The 21,392-nt window shown below is 33.0% G+C and overlaps 1 protein-coding gene across 2 annotated transcripts; it reads right to left on the minus strand.

Moving 5' to 3' along the window:
* Window positions 1-7,928: 7,928 nt before the first annotated feature.
* On the minus strand, window positions 7,929-10,790 carry LOC120075133 (STAY-GREEN-like protein). Of its 2 annotated transcripts, none has more exons than XM_039028307.2 (5): window positions 10,462-10,790; window positions 9,602-9,775; window positions 9,358-9,516; window positions 8,431-8,577; window positions 7,929-8,330 (listed from the first exon to the last, which is right to left on the minus strand). In XM_039028307.2, exons 1-5 carry the CDS (start codon window positions 10,600-10,602, stop codon window positions 8,217-8,219), a joined length of 735 nt encoding a protein of 244 aa, XP_038884235.1. In that variant the 5' UTR covers window positions 10,603-10,790; the 3' UTR covers window positions 7,929-8,216. The 2 variants fall into 2 exon arrangements, with proteins under 2 accessions (XP_038884235.1, XP_090168637.1); XM_090312511.1 differs by having other exon boundaries at window positions 8,431-8,598; window positions 10,462-10,767.
* Window positions 10,791-21,392: the final 10,602 nt, after the last annotated feature.

The raw sequence follows: 21,392 nt of genomic DNA on the forward strand, positions 1-21,392 counted from the left end.
AGAAGATAAAACCTGAACATAACTAAACATAAACGTAACATATGCTAAAAAAAAGACCTCAAACACCAGGGAGAAAGCCAGAGAAGAGAGACCAAAACCTCAAAACTAGGGACAATAGCAAAACAGAGAGTAACAACAAGTTCAAAAAGAAGAAAAGCAATCGTAACATGCTAAATAAGACCAAGAAGATCAACTCGTCAAGAAGCAGCACGAGCACAAACCGTAGAGACCATAAGGTGAAACAACATAGACACCGACCTCGGACCACCTCCATACAGCCGCCGATTACGTTCCTGCCAGATGTAGTAGATGGAAGCACACCAAAATACACGGAACAACTTATTACGCACTCCAGAATACACAGAACAATTTTCTTAAACTTTTCCACTAGGTAACATTTGAGTTTTCAATGAGCTCTATTTGAGTTAAGGTCATCCATATTTTGCATAGGTTGCATATTAATTAACTTTTACATGTACTAATAAAACATTATTTATATTGAGAGCGGCTAGCCTTAATTTTGAATGATTTGTGAATAAAAACTTGCATGTTTTCTCTCAATGAGATTTTATGATCTGTTTCGAATGTTGTGTTAGGAATTCTACCGAAGAGTGTGTGATTAGATATAACTGGTTGTTGACTGAAACAAATATCTTGAGTGTTATATAGTTTTATTGCAAGTGTGTTTTATCCGATTTTCATGGAAAATTCTACCGAAATTATTATGGATTTTGATTTAGTAAACCTTGTTTCTAATTATTTTTCAAAAGAAAGTTTTGCGAGCAACCTATTTGTTTAAAATGTTTCCAGAGCTTTTTGACAATAGATTTTACACTTTACAATATATTGTTGGCATGAACGTCTTAAGGTAATCTGGATCGGGATGTGTCACAAGGCCTGAATGACCCTATAAAGGTCCCTCCCATGGGCCCCGAGAGCCCCTTCTACTTAATTTATATCTTACCCCATAATTTTGAAGATTAATCACTTTAAAACCATCTATGTGCCTCATTTAAGAAAAAACTATTTTTAAATTAACCGATTTTTTTTTTATTACTTTGATTTATTTTCTAAAGTATCATTTTTCAAAAAAAACAAAAATTGATCCTCTAAAATTCTCCTTTTGTGAAAAGGCATCCTCTAAAATCTCTTGCAACCTATTTGGTAGGCATTCTGGAAACAGAATTTTGAAAACCCGAAATTTAATAAAAACAAAATTGTATTTCATATGCTCAAATATGTATTTGATAGCAGATTTAGAAATTAAATTTTTATTTAAATAATTTTTCAAGATATATTTGGTAATATACTTATAAACCACACAATTTATTTTAGTTACTCATTAAATATTAGATCGAATATAAATTATTTCTAATTAATTTATGAACTTATTTTATGTTAGAACTTTTGTATAATTATTTTTTTGTAATATCATATAATAGGTAATAAATTTTTTAATTTCAGAAAATTAATTGAGTGTACAACATTAAATATTATATTTATTACTGTTTTATCTTTTTTTTTTTTTAATATAATTCTCATTTTAAAGTTTCAAATCCAAAATCTAAGTTTTCTGGAAAACATAAAAAATATTGTTTTCAGAACTTGTATAATTTGAATCACAGAATCCAAATTATCTATCAAACACTTACTAAACTCATTAAATTTGAAAACATAAAATAAAATTCTTATTAATAAGACCTTAATAATCTATATCAAATACACTTTAAATTAGTGATATTTTCAAATACGCTTCGAGACAAAATTAATTTTATCATTATTCTTTTTGTTTAATAAAAAAAAAGATTTTTTAAATTTAAACGCAGTGTAAATTGACGCAAATCCATGGAAGGCCAAAAGGGTAATTTAATTTTTTTTTTAAAAAAAGTTCGGTAACATCCTCATCCTTGTCCGTTTCCGACTTGGCGCGGGAATACAACATTTCCCTTTCCGAACGTTAGCTATCTCCTTCTCCCACAACGATTAGGAAGCCCTTCACATTTCACACACAAATACGCATATATTTATCCCTAAATACACAATTCTCTTATCATTTGTTCTACTTACTTCCCCTAAGTACATGAAAAATGTTGAATCGTAGAGCATTCAGCCACCTTCTATTCCGTAACTTTTTCCAACCCATACCCACACAAGCCACCGGAAGCGGGTGGTCTGTAACCTATAACTACTTCCTCTTCAGCTCCAACCGCCACATCATATTCCCCGGCGGCATGGGCGCCGTCACGAATGGCTTCCTCTTCTGCCTCGAGCTTTCCCACTATCTCTAACCTCTCTACATTATTCCACACTCCTCCTTATTTTTGAACTCCTCCTTCCAACTCCTCCACCTCCCTCCCTCCTACTTCTCCTCCTACTCCTCCACTCTCAACTTCGTCCTCACCACCCTCTCCCACCTCGGCATTCCTGCGTCCGACCCTCACCCTCTTGCTTTTTCCATCTTCTCCTTCGCCAACCACCACCACCGTTCCGCTACCATGTGTCCGATCACATTGTTAATCTCCTTCATCTCCACTACTGTCCTTCGAGATCACGCCGAGGCCACTGACTGGGTCCATGGTGGCACTCCAGAGTCCCATGTTGTGAGAACGTTGAGGATGACAATTGAGTCGTTGAGAAAGTTGAAAGATGAGAGTCTTGATTTGTCGTGCTTAATCAAGAGTTGTTCTAAAGAGGATGAGGAGGAGGAGAAGTGCATGGTGTGCTTCGAAGGGTTTGAAGAGGATGTGACGACGAAGCATCATGTAAGTCGGCTTTCGTGTTCTCATATTTTTCATTATCGGTGCGTTGCTCAATGATTTAGTATGATCATCACTGCCCAGTTTGCCGCTCTCCCATGCCTTGTGTTCACGCCTTCTTTCTCGATGCGCCTTTATTTATTTCAATAATTCCACTTCCATCTCTTACCTTGAACTCGGCGTTGTCGTCGAAGACGAAGACGACGGTCATAATTTCATGGATGATCCCAATAACTCCTCCGGGACAACTGAGCTTCCTGGGATTCTTACAAAACTAGGGTGCTTTTTTAAGAAAATTGTGCAAGATATGTGGACCTCATCTTATTTTGGATGATAATATCAACTCATGGACCTCTCTTTCACTATGATTTATTTTGATGAGTGGATATAAATTCAAAGTAAGAGCTTACACATTAATTATATATTATGGGTTCTTACTGATTTTTTAATGTGTGCTTTATTATTATTCTGACTTGTTGCCAATTGATAATTGGGGATCGCCATTCACCATACTATTCATTAGATGTAAATTGTGATTGCTTTTTTAGGTTGTAAAAAATAATAGAGGTATATATATGTGTATGTTTTGAAAAGAACAACAGAGCTATTTAATTGAGTTGATAATTTTTATTGCATCAATAGATATGGATGAAAAATAAGATTATCCCAAATCTATGGGTTAAAATGTTGAGTTGGAGAACTTGAAAATTCAAATGCAATCTTAAATGTCATTTTTTCAGATAAAAATAAAGAAGAAAACTATATATATTTTTTAAATGTTTGCTTAGTTTTTGAAAACATAGAAAAGTAAGAAGTAGTAGTTAAAGTAGAAATTAAAAAAAATAATAATAAAATAAAATTACTGCCAAATGGACTTTAATTAGCCACTTCTAGAATATTGATACTTAACCTAAAGAACTTATTTAGGACCTAGATTGACTTGGAAAAAATGTTATTAAAAAAAAATTCATTTTTATTTAAACATTTTTTATAAAACCTCTTTAAAATAATAATACTCATGTGTTTGACAACTTTTTCTTAAAATATTTTTATATGCAAGTTGTTTAGTTTATTATAGACTAAAAGTGTTTCAATTAATATCAAATTACTATATGTGACGACTATAAAATATTATGAAATTGATAATTTAAAATAATGGTCGTCAAAGTTGGTTGTCTAGGGTGATTGCTGCTAGAGTTAGTAGTGGTGGTGGCCAGCGGCAGTGGTTGCCAAAAAAGCTGCCAGTGGTGGTAGTTTGAGGTGACCACTTGTGGTGATCACCAGAGCTGGTCATCGGAGTTGGGTTGTAAACCCTTGAACTTGTTTTACTAGTTAATTAAGTTTAAGTTCTCTTAATTATGTGTTAGTGATGTGTATTAACATTAATGCAAGAGTAAGCTAAGTATATTTAATGAATGATGCGTTTGTAATGTTTAAGAGAAGGAAAATCTTCTAAGTGTTAGGAGTATAAGCTCTGGGGTTGTAAGAGCAGTTGACACATAGAGAGTTTGAGAGTTTAAATAATGGCAAGTTGAAAAAAGAGCAAGAAAATATGCTAAGTGTGGAATGTTGAGTTCTCGAGGTGAGGTGGAAAGAAGTTAAAACTTAGAGAAAGTAAATGACTCCATGCGTTGGAGTTATGAGACGCTATGCGGCCAGAAGCCCAAGAAGGGGATATTATGACTAAGTACAACAACGCAGTATGAGGAAAATATGTGAAAAACCACATCTGCCACTGTTGATGTTGAGTTGACAAACAAGGCAGCAGAGGATCATGTGTAGAAGGTGTCGCTCAGAGGATAAGAAAATTAGTAGAAGTATGTGCTGACAGGAAAAGACTTAAGTGGCTGTAATGCCATGCGATGAAGTGAAGTTGAGAAGTTCAACTTAATTAACTAGAAAAAGTAAGCTAGGAGGCAATCTTAGAGATGTCAATTGGAAGATAAGTATGCTAGGTGGCATTTAATTATGTTAGAATGTCGTGCAAGCCTAAGTATAAATTAACATGATAAAGAAGGAAAATGGTTGGTAAAAATTTTTCTTACGCCTAAGGGAAGGAATGTTGCTGCCATCTGAAGACTTAGAAAGTTAGAGAGTTCTCGACGATCTTGAAGGAAAAGTGGAGAATTCGAATCAACTCGAAGGTAGTAATGTTCAATTTCTAAGGTAAGTGAAAGTCAAGATGTTTATAAGCGAATTTGTAGAAAGAATTTTAGCTAAATGAATGTTGGGATTAAAGTTATGAAATCTGGAAAATTGAAATTTGAAATGATGTTGTGGATGAATAAGCAGACAGCTGCATACGAAGAACAAGCAAGCAGCTGACCAATTGATGATATGCGTTGATGTGTAGACAAAGAGTTCACAACTAAGGTGTCTAAGTATGTCGCATTGTAGACGTTCATCATATGGACTAAGAAGGTGTTTCGGTGCATATCCAAACACTTTGAAGAAAGATCCAAATTTTCAGCCAAGTAATAAGGTAAGATAGCTAGGAATAGTTGATGCGGTGAATATGGGTTATGATGCATTGAACCTAGTTGTGATGCGATAAATTACTAGTATATGATGAAGTTAAGTTTATGTGTTAAGCTCAAAAGGGAGCTAGTTATATTAACTGATGGACCTTTCCTTATTTTAGGGCAAAATCAAATAGGAGAAGTTTACAGACTCCTTGGATAAGTAGTTTAAGATAGTGAATGACTAGTTTTCAAAATATTTTCTAAGTGTTTTACTTATGAATGTTCAACACATAGTGCTCTTACTTCAATATTCAATGCATGCTTTTAGTGATGAAAATTGAGTTTAACACATGATTGATGTTTCTAAAGACAGTTTTTATATGAAATCTCCATGCATTTTACTTGAGTTTTCATGCCATGACTTAGCATTTAAATGAGTTATTTACTGATTCCTGTAAGTTTGAAAGTATGCTATTTAATGATGTTAACATGTGTGATGATAAGAAAACCTACTTCTAAGGTTTGGTACCAAAGATATGGTAAGGTACCCAATTATATGATGATCCTTGCTGCTGAAGGTATGGTAAGGTAAGCAGGATCCTATTCAGTTCTACGTGCACGTAAGACTTATGTTATTGACATTAATGAGATCGAGCAAAAGGGCTCTCTCTCAACAAAGATTAGTAGAGATCGAGCAAAAGGGCTCTCTCTCAACAAAGATTAGTAGGGATTAAGCAAAAGGGCTCTCCCACATGTTCAGACAAGGGAGTAGAGAAATTCTACAGAATATGTTGGTGAGTTTTAAACCAGGGTTTTCATGTTATGTTTTGTTTATTTCCTAATTGTTATTTCTGAACCTTGATATGTTAATGAGAATATTTTATTATTAAGCTATTTACATTATGAGTTATTAAAGTATGTTTTCTTAAAAGAAGCCACTCATTGGGCTTCCAACTCACTCTTTTTTTTCTCCCGAGGTAGTGGTCAACGTCCTGAAGCCTAGCAGTTTTGCCAGTCAGTCACTTCTCATACCCTCAGAAAGTTCAAAGCTTAGATGGCTCATCATGTTTTTTTAATCTAGTTTTTATGTTCATGACATGGGAATAAGGTAGAGTTTATGTTGAATAGATGTTGTAAATAAGTTTAGTTTTTCTGAAACTGCTAGGTATACAAAAATTGATATTCTGATTAGTAGTAATTTATGTGCTTGGAGCTGTTGCTGAGATTATTTGTTAAGTTCTAGAAAATTATAAACTACTAATCAGATTTAACAGATATGAAGGACGCTAGTTCATGGGAGTATGTTAGCAGTAGTTGTCGTAGGAAGGTTGACAACTACTGTCTTCACATCTCTTCACGGATTAAGAGGGTAATCTTGGGAGGGGTGTGATATGGGCACAGTGACAATTTCTAGAGGTGGCCTCTAGAGTTAGTTGTCGATGGTAGTCATCAGGATTGGTCATCGGCGGAGGTCGTCGGAGATTGGTTGCTAGAAATTTCGACGGAGCAAGTTGTCGATGGTGGTCGCCGGAGGTGGCTAGCGGAGGGTGGTGGTACCCACGACAATGTAATGGATGTGAGGTAGAGATTAACCATTAAATACTCAAAATCATTTTTCTAAAGGTTGGTTTAAAGTGTTTCTCCTATACCAACTTATTTCATAAACTCATTTTTTCAAAAGCTATTTTAAGTGATTGTTAAACACTCTAATTTTTTTTTTAAATGACTTATTTTCAAAATCAAACACACTCTTAATCTACATTTAGGGGGGAAAAAACATAGTCAAATAGTTTTAAGATTTGAAACCGTAAAAACTAAAGTCCCGTTCAGTAACCATTTGATTTTTAATTTGTGTTTTTAAAAATTAAGGCAATAAACATTACTTCCATCTCCAAATTTCTTCCTTTGTTATCTATCTTTTATCAATGGTTTAAAAAACCAAGCTAAATTTTGAAAACTAAAAAAAGTAGCATTTAAAAAGTTGTTTTTGGAATTTGACTAAGAATTCAACCATTGTACTTAAGAAAGATGCAAATCATGGTAAGAAATTGAGAATAAATAGACTTAATTTTAAAAAACGAAAAACGAAATGATACCAAACGGGACCTAAATTATATAAAAAGTTAAACTTGACTAAATTATTGTATAGTTACATTCTTCATTTCATAAGTATCTTATATTTGGCTTTAGATTTTGTTTTCTATAATTTCTTTGCCACGGTCTTCATCTTTATTTTAAGCAGACATTTTAATTATTTATCAAATTTCAAAAATAAAAGCAAGTTTTCAAAGCTATTTGTTTTTTTCTTTAAATTTTCCAAACTTAACTTGAATTTTGAAACACTTTTAAAAATGAATGACAAATTAAAGGAATGTATTTATAAATTTAATGTTTAAACAAAATCAAAATACACAATTTTATATTAAGGTCAGGGATCATTAGATCAATGTTCTTTTTGTATTTATTATTTTTAATTATTTTGAATATGCAAGTTGAGGGGATTGAACCTCGAACATCATAATTATTAGTACAAATTCATGCTAGTTAAGCTATGTTTGTGTTGCCATTAATTCATTGTTATTTCACAGTCGAATTAATTGTATATCTATTAACATAAAGCGTATGTTTAAAGGCGAACCAGCTCGAACACAAAGGAATGTAAATTTCAATTTCGAGAAATGTGAAGGGTTAGGAAACAAAATGCAAGCGATTAGCCACCAAACAATTTTCAAGGAATTGTTCTCATTTACACAAGAATTGCAGGAACAAATATGCCTTTTTTGGTCAAAGAATAAACTGACCAACAGAAGTATCTCCCTCCCTTGGCAAAGAGTTACTCATACATTCAACGAAACAAGCGTACCCTTTTGCTCCTTCCACAAAGGAATTGCATTAAATGGAAGTTGAAACTTTAAAAAGACAGCTATTTCTTGGAGAGCTTGAAAGATTATGCAATGCCGTTCAAATTATACCAATTTACTAGTTTATGCAATGCCGTTCAAAGAAGGAAGGCAAAGAGAGCTTGAAAGATTGATTTGGGGCTTCTCAACTTCTTAGGAGAGGACACATCCTTGCTTCCCCTTAGGAGCCCTTGCACATGATGATGCCTCCCCTGAAAAATGTAGGCAAAACAAAAAGATTGAGAAAAGAAGATATCAAGTTGTCTAGATCAAGTATCCAATGAAATTTTCATAACATGTTATTAAGTTTACCAGTACAGCATCCTTGAGTGGCCCCCAGCATTCGAGTCGATTGTACTTTGGTGAACTAGAATGAAAATATACCCTGACCAAGGCATCTAGGAGTTCAGGGTTCTCCCCGAACAGAATTGAATCTCCATATAGAACAGATTCAAGTACCTGGTTTAGCAAGAAGAGAGGCTTTTAGCCTTATGTTAGGAATGCAAGATGTGCAAACAAAATCCCACATTGGTTAAGAAAGAAAGAGGTCCATGGTGCATATGTAAAAACAATTATCTGAGGCCTTTTGAGTTGTATCAAAAGCAAAACCACAAAGGTCTATAACTAAAGTGGACAATCTCATACTAACATGGAGATAGGTGGAGGTTCCGCTATCCTCAACAATTGCTATCGGAGGCATGTTCTAAACCTAATTATGTGGGTGAAAGATCCTAGGTTTCAAATGAAAGTAGTGAGGCTTGTGGATGAATCCCCAAATCTGACAAAAAGTGCTTGGACCAGCAAGCAAGTAATAATTCCATCAAACTACATATGTAGATGAGTAGATCTTTGTTCGAGAGGAGGAAATTAAGGGTGTGACAGGTGGTCCAAAACCACAAAGGTTTATGTCCAAAGTGGACAATATCATACTATTGTGAAGTTAAGTGGAGATTCTGTTTCAATGCTTTTACCAATCTTACCATTGCTATACTAAATCACTTCCATCATTATTATAAGTCAGATCTGAGATTTCTCCAACAGCTAAGGAGTTCATTTTTTTTAAGACTGAATGTGGACCTATTTTAATAATGATGGCAAATTTTATATCTTTCTGTTTTTTGGAAATTTGGAAGACATGTTCCATGTCTAACTTAAAAAGAAAAACAATGCCTAGACTATTTGGATACCAGTTACATTAGAATGAAATATTCGAAGTGGGGTAATAGAAGATAAACTTACAAGAGGCAATTCTTTGGAGAATATGTGGTATCTAAACTCAGCAGCAACGTCAAGCAAAGAATTTGGCCCGCTCACATAACAGTGCACATGAAGACACATTTCATCCTTTACTTTCTTCCACTCAGCAACCACATCATCTTTGTTGTACCACCCTCTCAACTATGTACGTTCATAGACCAAAAAATGAGGAGAAAAGAACAATATGTTGTTCCATTCAGACAGTGAAGTAGCAATAAACTTTTACCTGATCAAGGTTGATAACATCAGAGATGGTTAAGGTGAGATTAGCAGTGAAGTCACAATGTGATAGTATATATGTTCTTGGGATGATCCCTGCAGACTTGTTCACCTCTCTACTGAATACAACTTTCAACTTTGAAGCTTCAAATCTTGCTGGAGGAACCAATATCCTAACAGCCTACCAAATATCAATGCATCATCATAAGAGTAATACAAATTTGACAGAAAGAACAGACAAAAACCTTTTTGCTTTTTGGATGCTTTGTTTCAATAATTGTTCAAACCATCCAAGCAAAGTTTGAAACTGAACTTAATTCAACAAGAATTTTCAGTTGAAGGGACCAAGTAAACAAATAACATGATGATTATCAGGGGTTCTGTAAACATAATCCAGCATTCACTGTTCACAATATAGACTTAACTTCTGAATTTCTTAGCTTATTTACAGCAGTATTATTAAGTGCATTGCTTACTGAAAATCCAGCTGTAGATGTTCATCATTGAGAATTTTAGACAATTGAGTGCAATACAGAACTTAGAATCAACAGGAAACACACAAATTTTGGCAACTAGTTTCCACTGCCAAATTAGACTAGCAATCTGGATGAAACCCAATAATCAACAACAGAATCCTTTTAACTCTAAGGACAACAAAGCAAATCAGAATCAGATAGCGCAAATTTCGAAGCACGGGATTGAAAAGAACCGAATAGATTCCTTCACCCACAAAGATCCCTTCAATTAAACTCGCAATTTCAACCTACCAAACTTGAATCAGTCTCAAATTACACAAAATGCAGTAATGCCATAACCCACATAAACCAAAAACCAATAGAAAGAACGAGAGGGGTAGAGAAATGGTACCTCAGAGACGAGAGTGTTGTAAGAAGCCCGAGTGGTAGGGAAAGAAGAAAAGAGAAGAACAGGGTTGTTCCTTTGAACTAATTTGAAGTTGGGTTTGCCTGGCGACGGTGAAAAAGAGTAACGAACACAATGAAAGGCCATGGAAGACGCATAACAACTTACGGGTCTTCTTCTTCACCTTCATCTTTCAGAATCAGAACCAACCATTGTCGTCGTCTCTCTGGGATGTGAAGAAATGAGGTTCATGTGGACAGTGATTCAGAGACCCACTCGTTTGGGCCAAAATCTAAGTCCACCCATCTTCCTCCACACATATTCATCTTCCTTTCTAATATTTTCAATATTTCAAAATAAGGTGAGGCTAACTTTTTTCTGATTGGTTGAGGGTTTTGAACGTTGCGACACGTCATCATCCCGGTACATTCTTTGATACTTCTGGATAATATGATGACGTGGCTATACCTACCGTTTACACGTATCCATTGTTGTGTTTTGCACACACACATATAAATAAACTTGCAACACACAATGAATGTCTACCACGTGTCAAAAAACACATAAAAATTATTGTTTTTTTAAGTTTTATTTTTACTACATAATGGTAGGGGAACATGAAAATAGGTGCAGATAATCTTTGTTCATGTATATGGAGAAAATTTCCTATATGTGATAAGTGTGAAAAATCCTCCATACTTTCTTTATTTATTTTGTGTCACGTCAACATACAAATGAAATCACTAACATTAATGTTAGGTCCACTATTATTTATGAAAATAAGCTTATAAGATGTATGATACTTAATATTAGAAAATTTCCCATATGATACACACACATATAAATTGGTAGGCCAATTGCAATTTTAATTAAAAAAAAAATAAAAATTGGGTGCATGTCTCTAGGTTTTGCTTTTTTTTGTAAACATGTCAAAAAAATTTCGCCTGAAAATTTGATTGCTATATAATTTCTATATGATTACTATTTGATTGTCAGACGTACAATTAAAAAGAATTGAAGTTATGGTTTTGGTTTCTTAAAATGTATTTGTCGTACAATGCAATTAAAAGAGCATGGAAATATGTGCAGCCAATCATTGCCCATATATATATATATATGAGAAAATTTCTTATACTATGACAAGTGTGAAAAATCCTCCATATTGCTATTTGTTGTGTGTCACGTCAACAGTGAGATCCACAAACATTAATGTTGGATCCACTAGTATTTATGAAAAGAAGCTCATACGACATATGATATGCTTCCTAAATATTAGATTTTTACATTTTAAAGTCTCATTTAATAATCATATTCGTGTAATCATTTGATTTTTAAAATTTAAGCCTATGACATTACAGACTTTTAGTTTTTTTCCACATTTTATAAGTATTTAAAAAAATTAAGTCAAAATTTGAAAATTAAGAAAAACAAGAAAAAATACCAATTTATACCCCTAAACTTTATGAGTTATACCAATTTAAATTCTAAACTAATAATTCACGCCATTTTGTGAAGATTAAAAAAATTAAACTCCGTTTAGCAACCATTTTAATTTTTTGTTTTGTCGAAGATTGTGTTTTTGTTTTCTCTAGAAATTTCTACATTAGTTTTTATTTTTTTCAAATAAGTTTTTATTTTTACTAGTTGGAAGACACATGCAATACACGTGACTTAAAACTGTTTATAGCTTTTTTTTTTTTCCAATTTTAAATGTATTTATTTTAATTAAGTTAAATAAGTAAATATTGACTATGAACTGAATTAATTAAATATATGGTATATAAAATTATATTCTTGAATGAATATGTTTTTGAGATTCATATCCAAAAGTCTCGTAATTGATTAGTGTTTAAATAACTATTTATTTTAACTTTAATATGAATATCAAATTATCTATTGCAATAAAATTCAAAGTTATTAGATGCAATTATTAGAGGTAAAAATCCAATGAAATGTGATGAATGTGGAAATAAGATTTTTTTTTTTTTTTTTTTAATGAAATATACTTACAATTGAGTTCAAATTTTAAATTTTGATGTTAAATTTAAAAGTATAGAAAGAGAAAAAAAACTATAAAACTAGATGGATGAACTGAATTAAATAAACATATGATGTTATTAGAACCTTTCTTTTAAATTTGTAGCTACACTAGAAGAATTTCGGGTTTTAATGTCGGTTGGCAACCGCCATTAAAAATATTGTTATTAAAGGGCTTTAATAACACAGCCTTCAATGTCGGTTGCAACCGACATTAAAGGTCTTTAGTGAAATTTCCAACCAACATTAAAGCTTGTGTTTTTTTTTAAAAAAATTCTTTACTGACATTGAAGCTCGAATCTGTCCGTTTTTTTTTTTTTAAATTCTGTTGCCGAATCCATTTTTTTGGTCAATATGTTAAAAACGACATTATATGTCTCGTGTTGGGTAAGGAAATGTCCATCATTGTTTTATATTAAAAAGTATAAAAAATTTGCATGGCAAGCCCATCAATATTTGTCTTCCACCTATGAATTTATCCACAAACAAGAATCAATATTTCCAATCCATTACATATACTCATCAAAATATGAAATAAACACACTAATCACCAACATTTGCATAACAATACCAGAACCAGACTTTCATAGAATACTTACACCAATGCCATCATTTCTCTCATTCACAAATATCAATTAGTACTAATTCTATGAATACTTAACACCAAATACCCCATGAACACAAAAAATATATTATATATAAATCTTCCAATAATAAACAGATCATGTCTTCCACCTATGAATTTATCCACAAACAAGAATCAATATTTCCAATCCATTACATATATTCATCAAAATATGAAATAAACATACTAATCACCAACATTTGCATAACAATACCAGAGCCAGACTTTTATAGAATACTTACAACAAACCATCATTTTTCTCATTCACAAATATCAATTAGTACTAATTCCATTCACAAAGATCATGGTTAGATAAATTTACGTTCATTCTAAGCTAGCATTTACATTCTATTGAGACAAAAAAACAAGAATTACATCCTTACACAAATCGGCCAACAAAACTTGTCCATTGGGTTCGAATTACGTCAATCTCTCCTTGCGTATATGCATCTTTTGTATTGAACTACAAAAAGGAAAAAGAAAAAGATAAACTCAACATAAGTTTATGTTCATTTATTAAATTAAAGCTAGTACTATATAAAAAATAAATAATTTATGTACGAGGCTAGTAATGGGAGTAGTAGGATTATGCACTATTTCGTGTATATACTTTTGCACATAGTACCCGCATCCTACAGAATTTAATTGACGAGGGAACTGTATATAAACAAGTTGAAAACAATTGTTAAATTATTATAAAGATGTCGAATGAACATAAATTGTTAAAAAATGAATGCAAATTTACCTTTACAGGTTTCCATTTTGGAGAAGACCGATGGTGTTGAAGATCGTGCTTGGCTTGCCATGTTTTCAATCTACTAAATAGTTTAAAAACATTAATTAAACATAAATACTTCAATTAAGAGTTAAGAAAGTTCAATTACACTTACATATTTATAACTCCATGAAAATCCTCTTGAACCTTACTTCAAAGAGAGTCCAAAACATAAACACAATTTTCTTGTAGATTGATTACAATCAATATCCAATGATAACTATAATAAGTAACAATTTTGAAATATTAGTATGTGTATAATGCAAATTAAAAATAACTTAAGAACTTGTATCTACTACTTATCCTGTGTTATATGGAATGAGGACTAATTGATCTAACTTAGCCAATTCTAGTTGATTGGCTAAATTTTTTGATCGGATATCTTGAGACTACACCTATGGCGATATTCTTGCTTGATCAATTATAAAAAAACTTCTTCGTAATATCACGACCACATTCATCCCAAAGATACCAAAACAAAGTAAAAGTTATTATTTATAAACATGAAACAAAGTATACATGAGTGAATCTAGATACTTAAACAAACCAATGTAGATATTTTGGAAAAAGTTTTACAATTTGGGTACAATGATTTCTTCGCATCATCTAATAATTCTTCAAAATTATCGAATTTTCCACTAAAATAGTTATTGTATGTAGCCTCAAACATTCCAATTGTGTCATCAACATCAACATCATCCTTCGTCTCTTTCACTAGTAGACACATTTCATTGTTTCTCTTAATTGGTATTGATTCACCATGAAAAATCCATGTATAATAACTTTGATCTATACCATTAAAAAAATAAGTGGTCTCTTATTTTGTTCACATCTAGAGTCTTTGTATTCACACACTTCAAACATGGACAACTCATGACATTCGGTATATTTGAATGTTGTAGACCATTTTTAATAAACATCTCGACCCCTAAACCATACTCAGCTGACATTCTATTCATTTTCATCCATGACTTATCCATGATTGTAAAATATGCAACTTAATCTAAAAAAAAAAAAATCAATAACAAGGAAAAATTTAAAAGCATAAAATTATGATTGTAAAATATGCAACATCAACAAATTTAGAACAAATAGACTTTTAAGATAAGCATCTTATAAATATTACCTTGTACTTGTTATTAATGTTGTTATGAAGTCCTTTTTGTGTTGGGTGCACCTTCTCCACTTGTCAACTTTCTTACAACACGTCCAATGTAATCTTCCTATCTTCCTTCCAACTCCCCAAGAATCAAAATTTAGCCTTACACGTCAAACTTAAACCTAACAAATGAAAAACTTCACTCAAAATCATTTCATTATTGCTCAAGTGAGTTGACTCAAAGATTCTTATTCAACTACTTTCCAAAAGAACCTTACTCTGAAATAGTTTAATTCTTAACTCAATTTAACATATTCAAACAATGAATCAACAATCCTAAAAAGAAAGTCTAAGAATTTATACTATCATGTAATGTTTGCCCAATAATGGAAGGCTTGAACATAATTTGTTGTCATGAACCTGCATATAAGAATCCAGAACCTTTATTTTTTCACAAATTTATATATCATGATGGTATTTGTCAATAATTCACAAATTCAGAAAACGGTCTCATGATATCTAGATATGCTATGCGAACATCCATCAAGGAAGAAAGACTTACATTAACCTTTTGGAGTTCAGAAAACACAAATCAAATACTCTGTTGTAAACACAAATCAAATACCATTGTGGCAGAGACCTACACATTGACCGGTTGCTTGAACTTTTATGATACCATTGTTACTTTTATTGTGGCAGAAACCACGATATAGTGACAATGATACTATGTTGTAAACACAAATCAAATACAAGGTGTGGCAGAGATAATTTCACAAATCAAATACAAGGTGTGGCAGAGATAATTTGTTGAGTTTTATACCTATAAACACAAATCAGATCTGAATGGCAGATCAACTACAATAATCAGAACTTTAACAATAATGTTACTTTCAGATCAGATCACAAATCAACTACAAATAATCACAAATCAACTACAAATAATCACAAATCAACTACAACTACAAATAATGTTACTTTCATTGTGCCAGAGACCTACAACGGCAGAGACGACCCATTGGCAGATTTGTACCCACGGCTACAGATCTGAACACTGACGCGATAGAGATCGACGATTGGAGACTGAAGGACAACGAACGACAAACTTGATGGAGATTGATGGACACTGACGGATGGCTGGCGGACAACCATGGACGGACGGACGATTCGCACGGTGAAGGAGATCGGTTAGGGTTTAGGTAAGAGAGAAATGGAGGCCAACACGCACGATAGGGTATCCAATTTTGGAATCGGGTAAGAGAAATGGATAAAAGGGGGCGCACATGTTTAATTTTTTAATAAAATAAGAAAAAATAATAATTAGACCTTTAATGTCGATTTAAAACCGACATTAAAGCCCATCTTCAACGTTGGTTTAAAATCGACATTAAAGATCGATTTTTTTTAAAACTGACATTATACATCCGATTTCACTTCAACCGACATTAAAGTCCGAAATTCTTGTAGTGCTAGATAACAGTGCTACCTTTTTGTAGATAACAACCCTAATTTGTGGAATAAAATTTTAAAAATAAAACTTAACATGCTTTTATGTTTCCATTACAAATAATGAACCCCTTTAGTTTCTATTTTTCTTAGAAAGCTTTAATCTCTGTTGTTGACGAAATCATTTTTGCACATTTTGAAAATTAAATTTGGGTCAAAGAAAAATAAAATGATTTATATTCTCCCTCGTGTGATTGTAATTAATTTACTTTTTTTCCTCTCTTGCTCACTATAAAGCATAAATACTTCATGTGAGGCAAAAAATCAGTATCAGACACGTATTGGATACCGATACTTTCAAGATACGTATCTGACACGCGATTCGATGTATCTATTTCTATGCATACTTTTTTTAAAAGAAAAAAACAAGTAACTCATCTAATCTTTCACATTCTAAAATTAGGCAACCTATTTAAAAAGCTAATTACTCGAGTTCAAAACTAAAAGAAAAAAATAATAAATAACGAACCAAACCCTAGATTAGAATAATATAATCTCCATCTTCACATTTGAGTCCCCACAAAGTCCACCAAAATATAAACCATTTGGATATCTTCAATAATTCAATGAATAAGTTATTCATTTATCTTCATACTTCTCCCTCTAATCTTCTTCTTCTTCTTTGTAATATGAGTCACTTTTCTATTGCATTTTATTACTATTGTACTTCAACATCTTAGATGTTGTTTTTTTTTTTTTTTTTTTTTATATTGTATTTCAGTATTTGTATTCTATTTTGTGCTAATGTTATTAACTTGTATGCTAAATTTATCTATATCCTATATTGTTTTAAAGAAAAAAAATTGTAACTTCAACGTATCAGTATCTTCATTTTTTAGAAATATATATATATATATATATATATATATATATATATTAAAAATATATATAAAAAAATGACGTATCCTTAGACGTATCCGTATCTTAGTTTTTTAGAAATTGACGAATCGCCGTATCTGATCTTATCCGTATCGTATAGCCGTATCTGTGTCTCTGCTTCATAGTTTACTCACGCCCCTCGGTAGAGTGACAATATGTTAAAAATATTTCAAAAATGTACAAACAGTTAGCAATTAAAAGAAAGAGTATAATAAACATTTATTAGAAAATGAAGCAAAATGGGAAAATAAAAATTCTTCAATTCAGATAAAGGGGCATCAAACACCACCTCAAGGGGGTCTTTGTGGGTTGTTCGGAGTGAAGTTGGGAGGTGTTGGTGTTTGAAGCAAATATATTTTGCGGCGGCGGTCTTTGTGGAATTGAAGCCCTTCCTTAATTGCTTTTAATTCAGATAAAGGGGCATCAAACACCACCTCAAGGCATTCAAGGGCAAGCCTCTTCAGGAGACCACAAGAGTTATGATACACAATACCCAATCCAAGAACAGATGGATTTTGTTGCCAAACAGCATCAACCTTGATTTTGATTCGATCCAAAGGGGGAGCTTTCCAGGACAAACAGATCGAGGGTTGAAGGGTCTTCGAGCCGATCATGTCCGTCTGATGATCTTGTAGATTACGATCATGTCGGCAACTGAAGCTCTACGGACGATGCTATTACGATCAGACCAAATTTCCAAGCAACCAACAACAAATAATATGATTTCTTCTGGAGAGCACATTTTCACAATTTGGATCCATCTATCCAGAAAACTATCATTGAAGAAATCAAAAGACAAGGGGTTATTTGATAACGAGCATCAAATGTCAAGAGCCCGAGAGCAATGAAAAAAAATATGATCCAGACTTTCAAATTCTTCAACATAGCAATGACAATAAGGTAAAATGTTTAAACCTTTCTTTTCAAGGGCAATAAGGTATAATGTCTAAACCTTTCTTCTTTAAAGCAAGTTTGGTCTGAAAAATATTATGTAGATCTCTCCATAGGAAATGTTTGATTTTTGCAGAGGCCTCAATTTTCCATAAGTGCTTCCAGATGTAAGACAAATTGTGATGCTGGTACCTTTTTCTTCAATAAATTATTTCAAAATCAATTCATATGTACTTTTGACTAAATAGATGCCCGAATTATCATAGTGCTAGATCAATTTGTCCTCTAGATTCTTGTCCATAGGATTTTTTTTTTTTAATGCAAGCTACGTCATCTTCACATAAAAAATCATCCAAATGTTCAATATTCGAACTTCCCCAATAAATTAGAAAATCAGTTACAATAGCATTATTCATTAAAGGATTAAAACGTATTGGTTTGAATAAGGAAGGCTTTGGTAACCAAGGATCAAGGTGTTGGGATTAGTGTCCTAATTTTCCCGGAGTCTCGTAGTTTGTAAACTTTGTACACATTATTATGAATAAAAGAAGAGTTATTTTATTTGCATTTACTCATATCCAATAACTAAAGATCCGTGGTTATTGTATGTAAACTTAAGCATGTATATGAGATATACAAGTGTATCATGCCTTAAGTAATAACCTAAAAGGTTTGTAGTATAAAGATTAAGGAGGGAAACCTTATCCTGGTAACACTACAGATACGATCTGCTTTGTAGGGTTTTGCAAGTATTGTGAACTACTACAGATGGTCTGATCCTAACCATTCATGTGGAGACATGCGAGTGGGGGTACAAAGAGTTTGTATAAGACCGGACCACGAGATGGTTTGTCTCTTTATATAACACCGTTGATACTTGAGACTTACATCTCACCTAAATGACTATAGGTGACATGACCTTAATCCCGAGTGTTTTGGAAACTCCTGCCTTTGAGGGCAATCCTTTGATTAGTATGGGTGAGAGTGGCCAGATTGCCAACTCAACAAGCCTACCTTTTTGGGGATTTGTCTGGTTGGAGAGGTGGAAACTCAGTTACACAAGATGAAATTCACTCCTTCCCGGAAGCAGGGGTAAGTAGATAGATTGCTCTCTTAAGGACTGATTCTGGGTCTTGAACATAGTGACCACATCCTCTCTTTGGAAGAGGGAACTCATTCATAGTAGGACTATGACTTATGTTCATTAGAGGAATCAGTGATATATAAGGAGTTAGATGTAACTACAGGGAAAAAACGGTAAATTAGCCTAGCTGTACTTATGAGCGACCTGTGAAGGGTTATCGTACTATTGGTTGGTTGATATGGACACAAAAACATATCTGTAGTGAGGAGAGTGTAGTTGTCGGTTTTTAGTGGAGTGTCCGACAGTTAACGGATGGTAGATCCCGTGACTAAAGAGTTTAGTCAGTTATTCACGTACCGTTGGAGTTTCAAGCTACAAGTCCATTCCCCTTGGTAGCTCAATGGATTCAAGTTGAGAATCAGTTCTTGGGGTTGATTTGAAATGTTCAAATTGAAAAAAGGAAATTAGATTATATATAATATAATCGATGTGATGTATGAGATACATCAAGTGGAGCATTAATGTAAATATGATTTACATTAAGTTCCATAAAATAGAAAAAGAACTATGGTTTATATGTTTTATGAGATGAAAGATTCAAACTATAGGTTATAAATATAATATGGTAAGTTGGTTATCATATTTATTTATAATAAATTAATTATGTGATAATTATCTATTTTTCTCTAATAACCGATTGAGTGGGAGGTTATTGGTGGTTTTATGGTAACCATGAGATAAAAGAAAAATATTTTCCTAATTTTAGAGAGTTACTACTTTCGAGAAGATACCCACAAAGAAAGTCATCAGGTAAAGGTGTTTCACTGAGCGATAGCTATTGAGAGACTAAAGATCGTGGAGTTTGACTATGTGATAGTCAGCTGATCGTAGCTAAACGATCGCATGACATTGTTTATACGATAGGCTGTCATCTACTACACGATTGAGCACATCGTCTATACAATAGACAGCTTGCTATCTCCCACTTGCTCGATCGTCTACACGATTGTTGTCCTCCAGTATCTTCCTCTAACCAAGTCCATACAGAGCACACAACTCCTAGATTCTCACACTGAGAATACCAAGGTAACCATTGTGGTGGTGTCCTCACTCAACTCGATTGATTTCGAGGATCTAGAGGTCGTTCGTTGGGTTCGTGGTTGTTGTGTTTATGTTGTGCACCGGTGGTTCGAGCGTTGCTGTTCTTGGACGCTTGGAGTCTGTTCGAGGGAGTTTGAAGAATGGTTCTTCAAAGATACACATACTCTATCCCTTGACACTCTTAAAGCATGTTGTAATTTCTTGTTGTGCATGACCTATTAGTTTCCGTTCTTGTACTGTAATTGTTGATGTTCAATTTCGAATGGAATTTGGAACGATCTTTCCACTGCTCATGGAAATCCTCATGTCTGATTTCCTTCACAAGGAAAATTCTCACACCAGATCCATTACCAATTTTGTAGCGAAGTCCTTTAGATAAAAGATCTCTCCCCCCCCCAACACAAACTTTTCCGCAAATATAAAGGATTATCTCCTATTTCTACTTCAAGAATAGAATATCCTTCAAAATAAATTCTTTTCAAAACAATAGCTACTAGATGGTTAGGATTTTCCATGATTTCCATACTTGCTTGGCAATGAGGACTTGGTTGAAGCCCTCAAGATGACAGAAGTTTAGTCCACCTAGAGCCTTTGGTAAGCACATCATTTTCCATGACATCCAATGAATCACTACGAGAAATTGGGCTTTGATGTTGGTTGAAAAAATTAAAAACTAATGTATAATGCCGATTTCTTAAAAAAACAAAGTGGATATTTAATGTCGGTTTAAAACCGACATTGTTAGTGACCTTCTATTTTAAATCCCAAACAAATTTTTAATCTTTATTTTTTATTCTCCTCTCTCACATTTTCATTTTCCTCTTTCCCAAATTATCTATTAGAAAATTAAAAATAAAAACAACTCCAATGTAAAGTCCCTCTTAAATTTTATTTTATTTTTTTCCACTTATTTGTTTTATTGGTTTTTGTTTCTAGAAAAGAA

Source organism: Benincasa hispida, chromosome 4 (assembly GCF_027475165.1).
Source record: "Benincasa hispida cultivar pf3 chromosome 4, pf3_genome.v1.1, whole genome shotgun sequence".
NCBI classification, from domain to species: domain Eukaryota; kingdom Viridiplantae; phylum Streptophyta; class Magnoliopsida; order Cucurbitales; family Cucurbitaceae; genus Benincasa; species Benincasa hispida.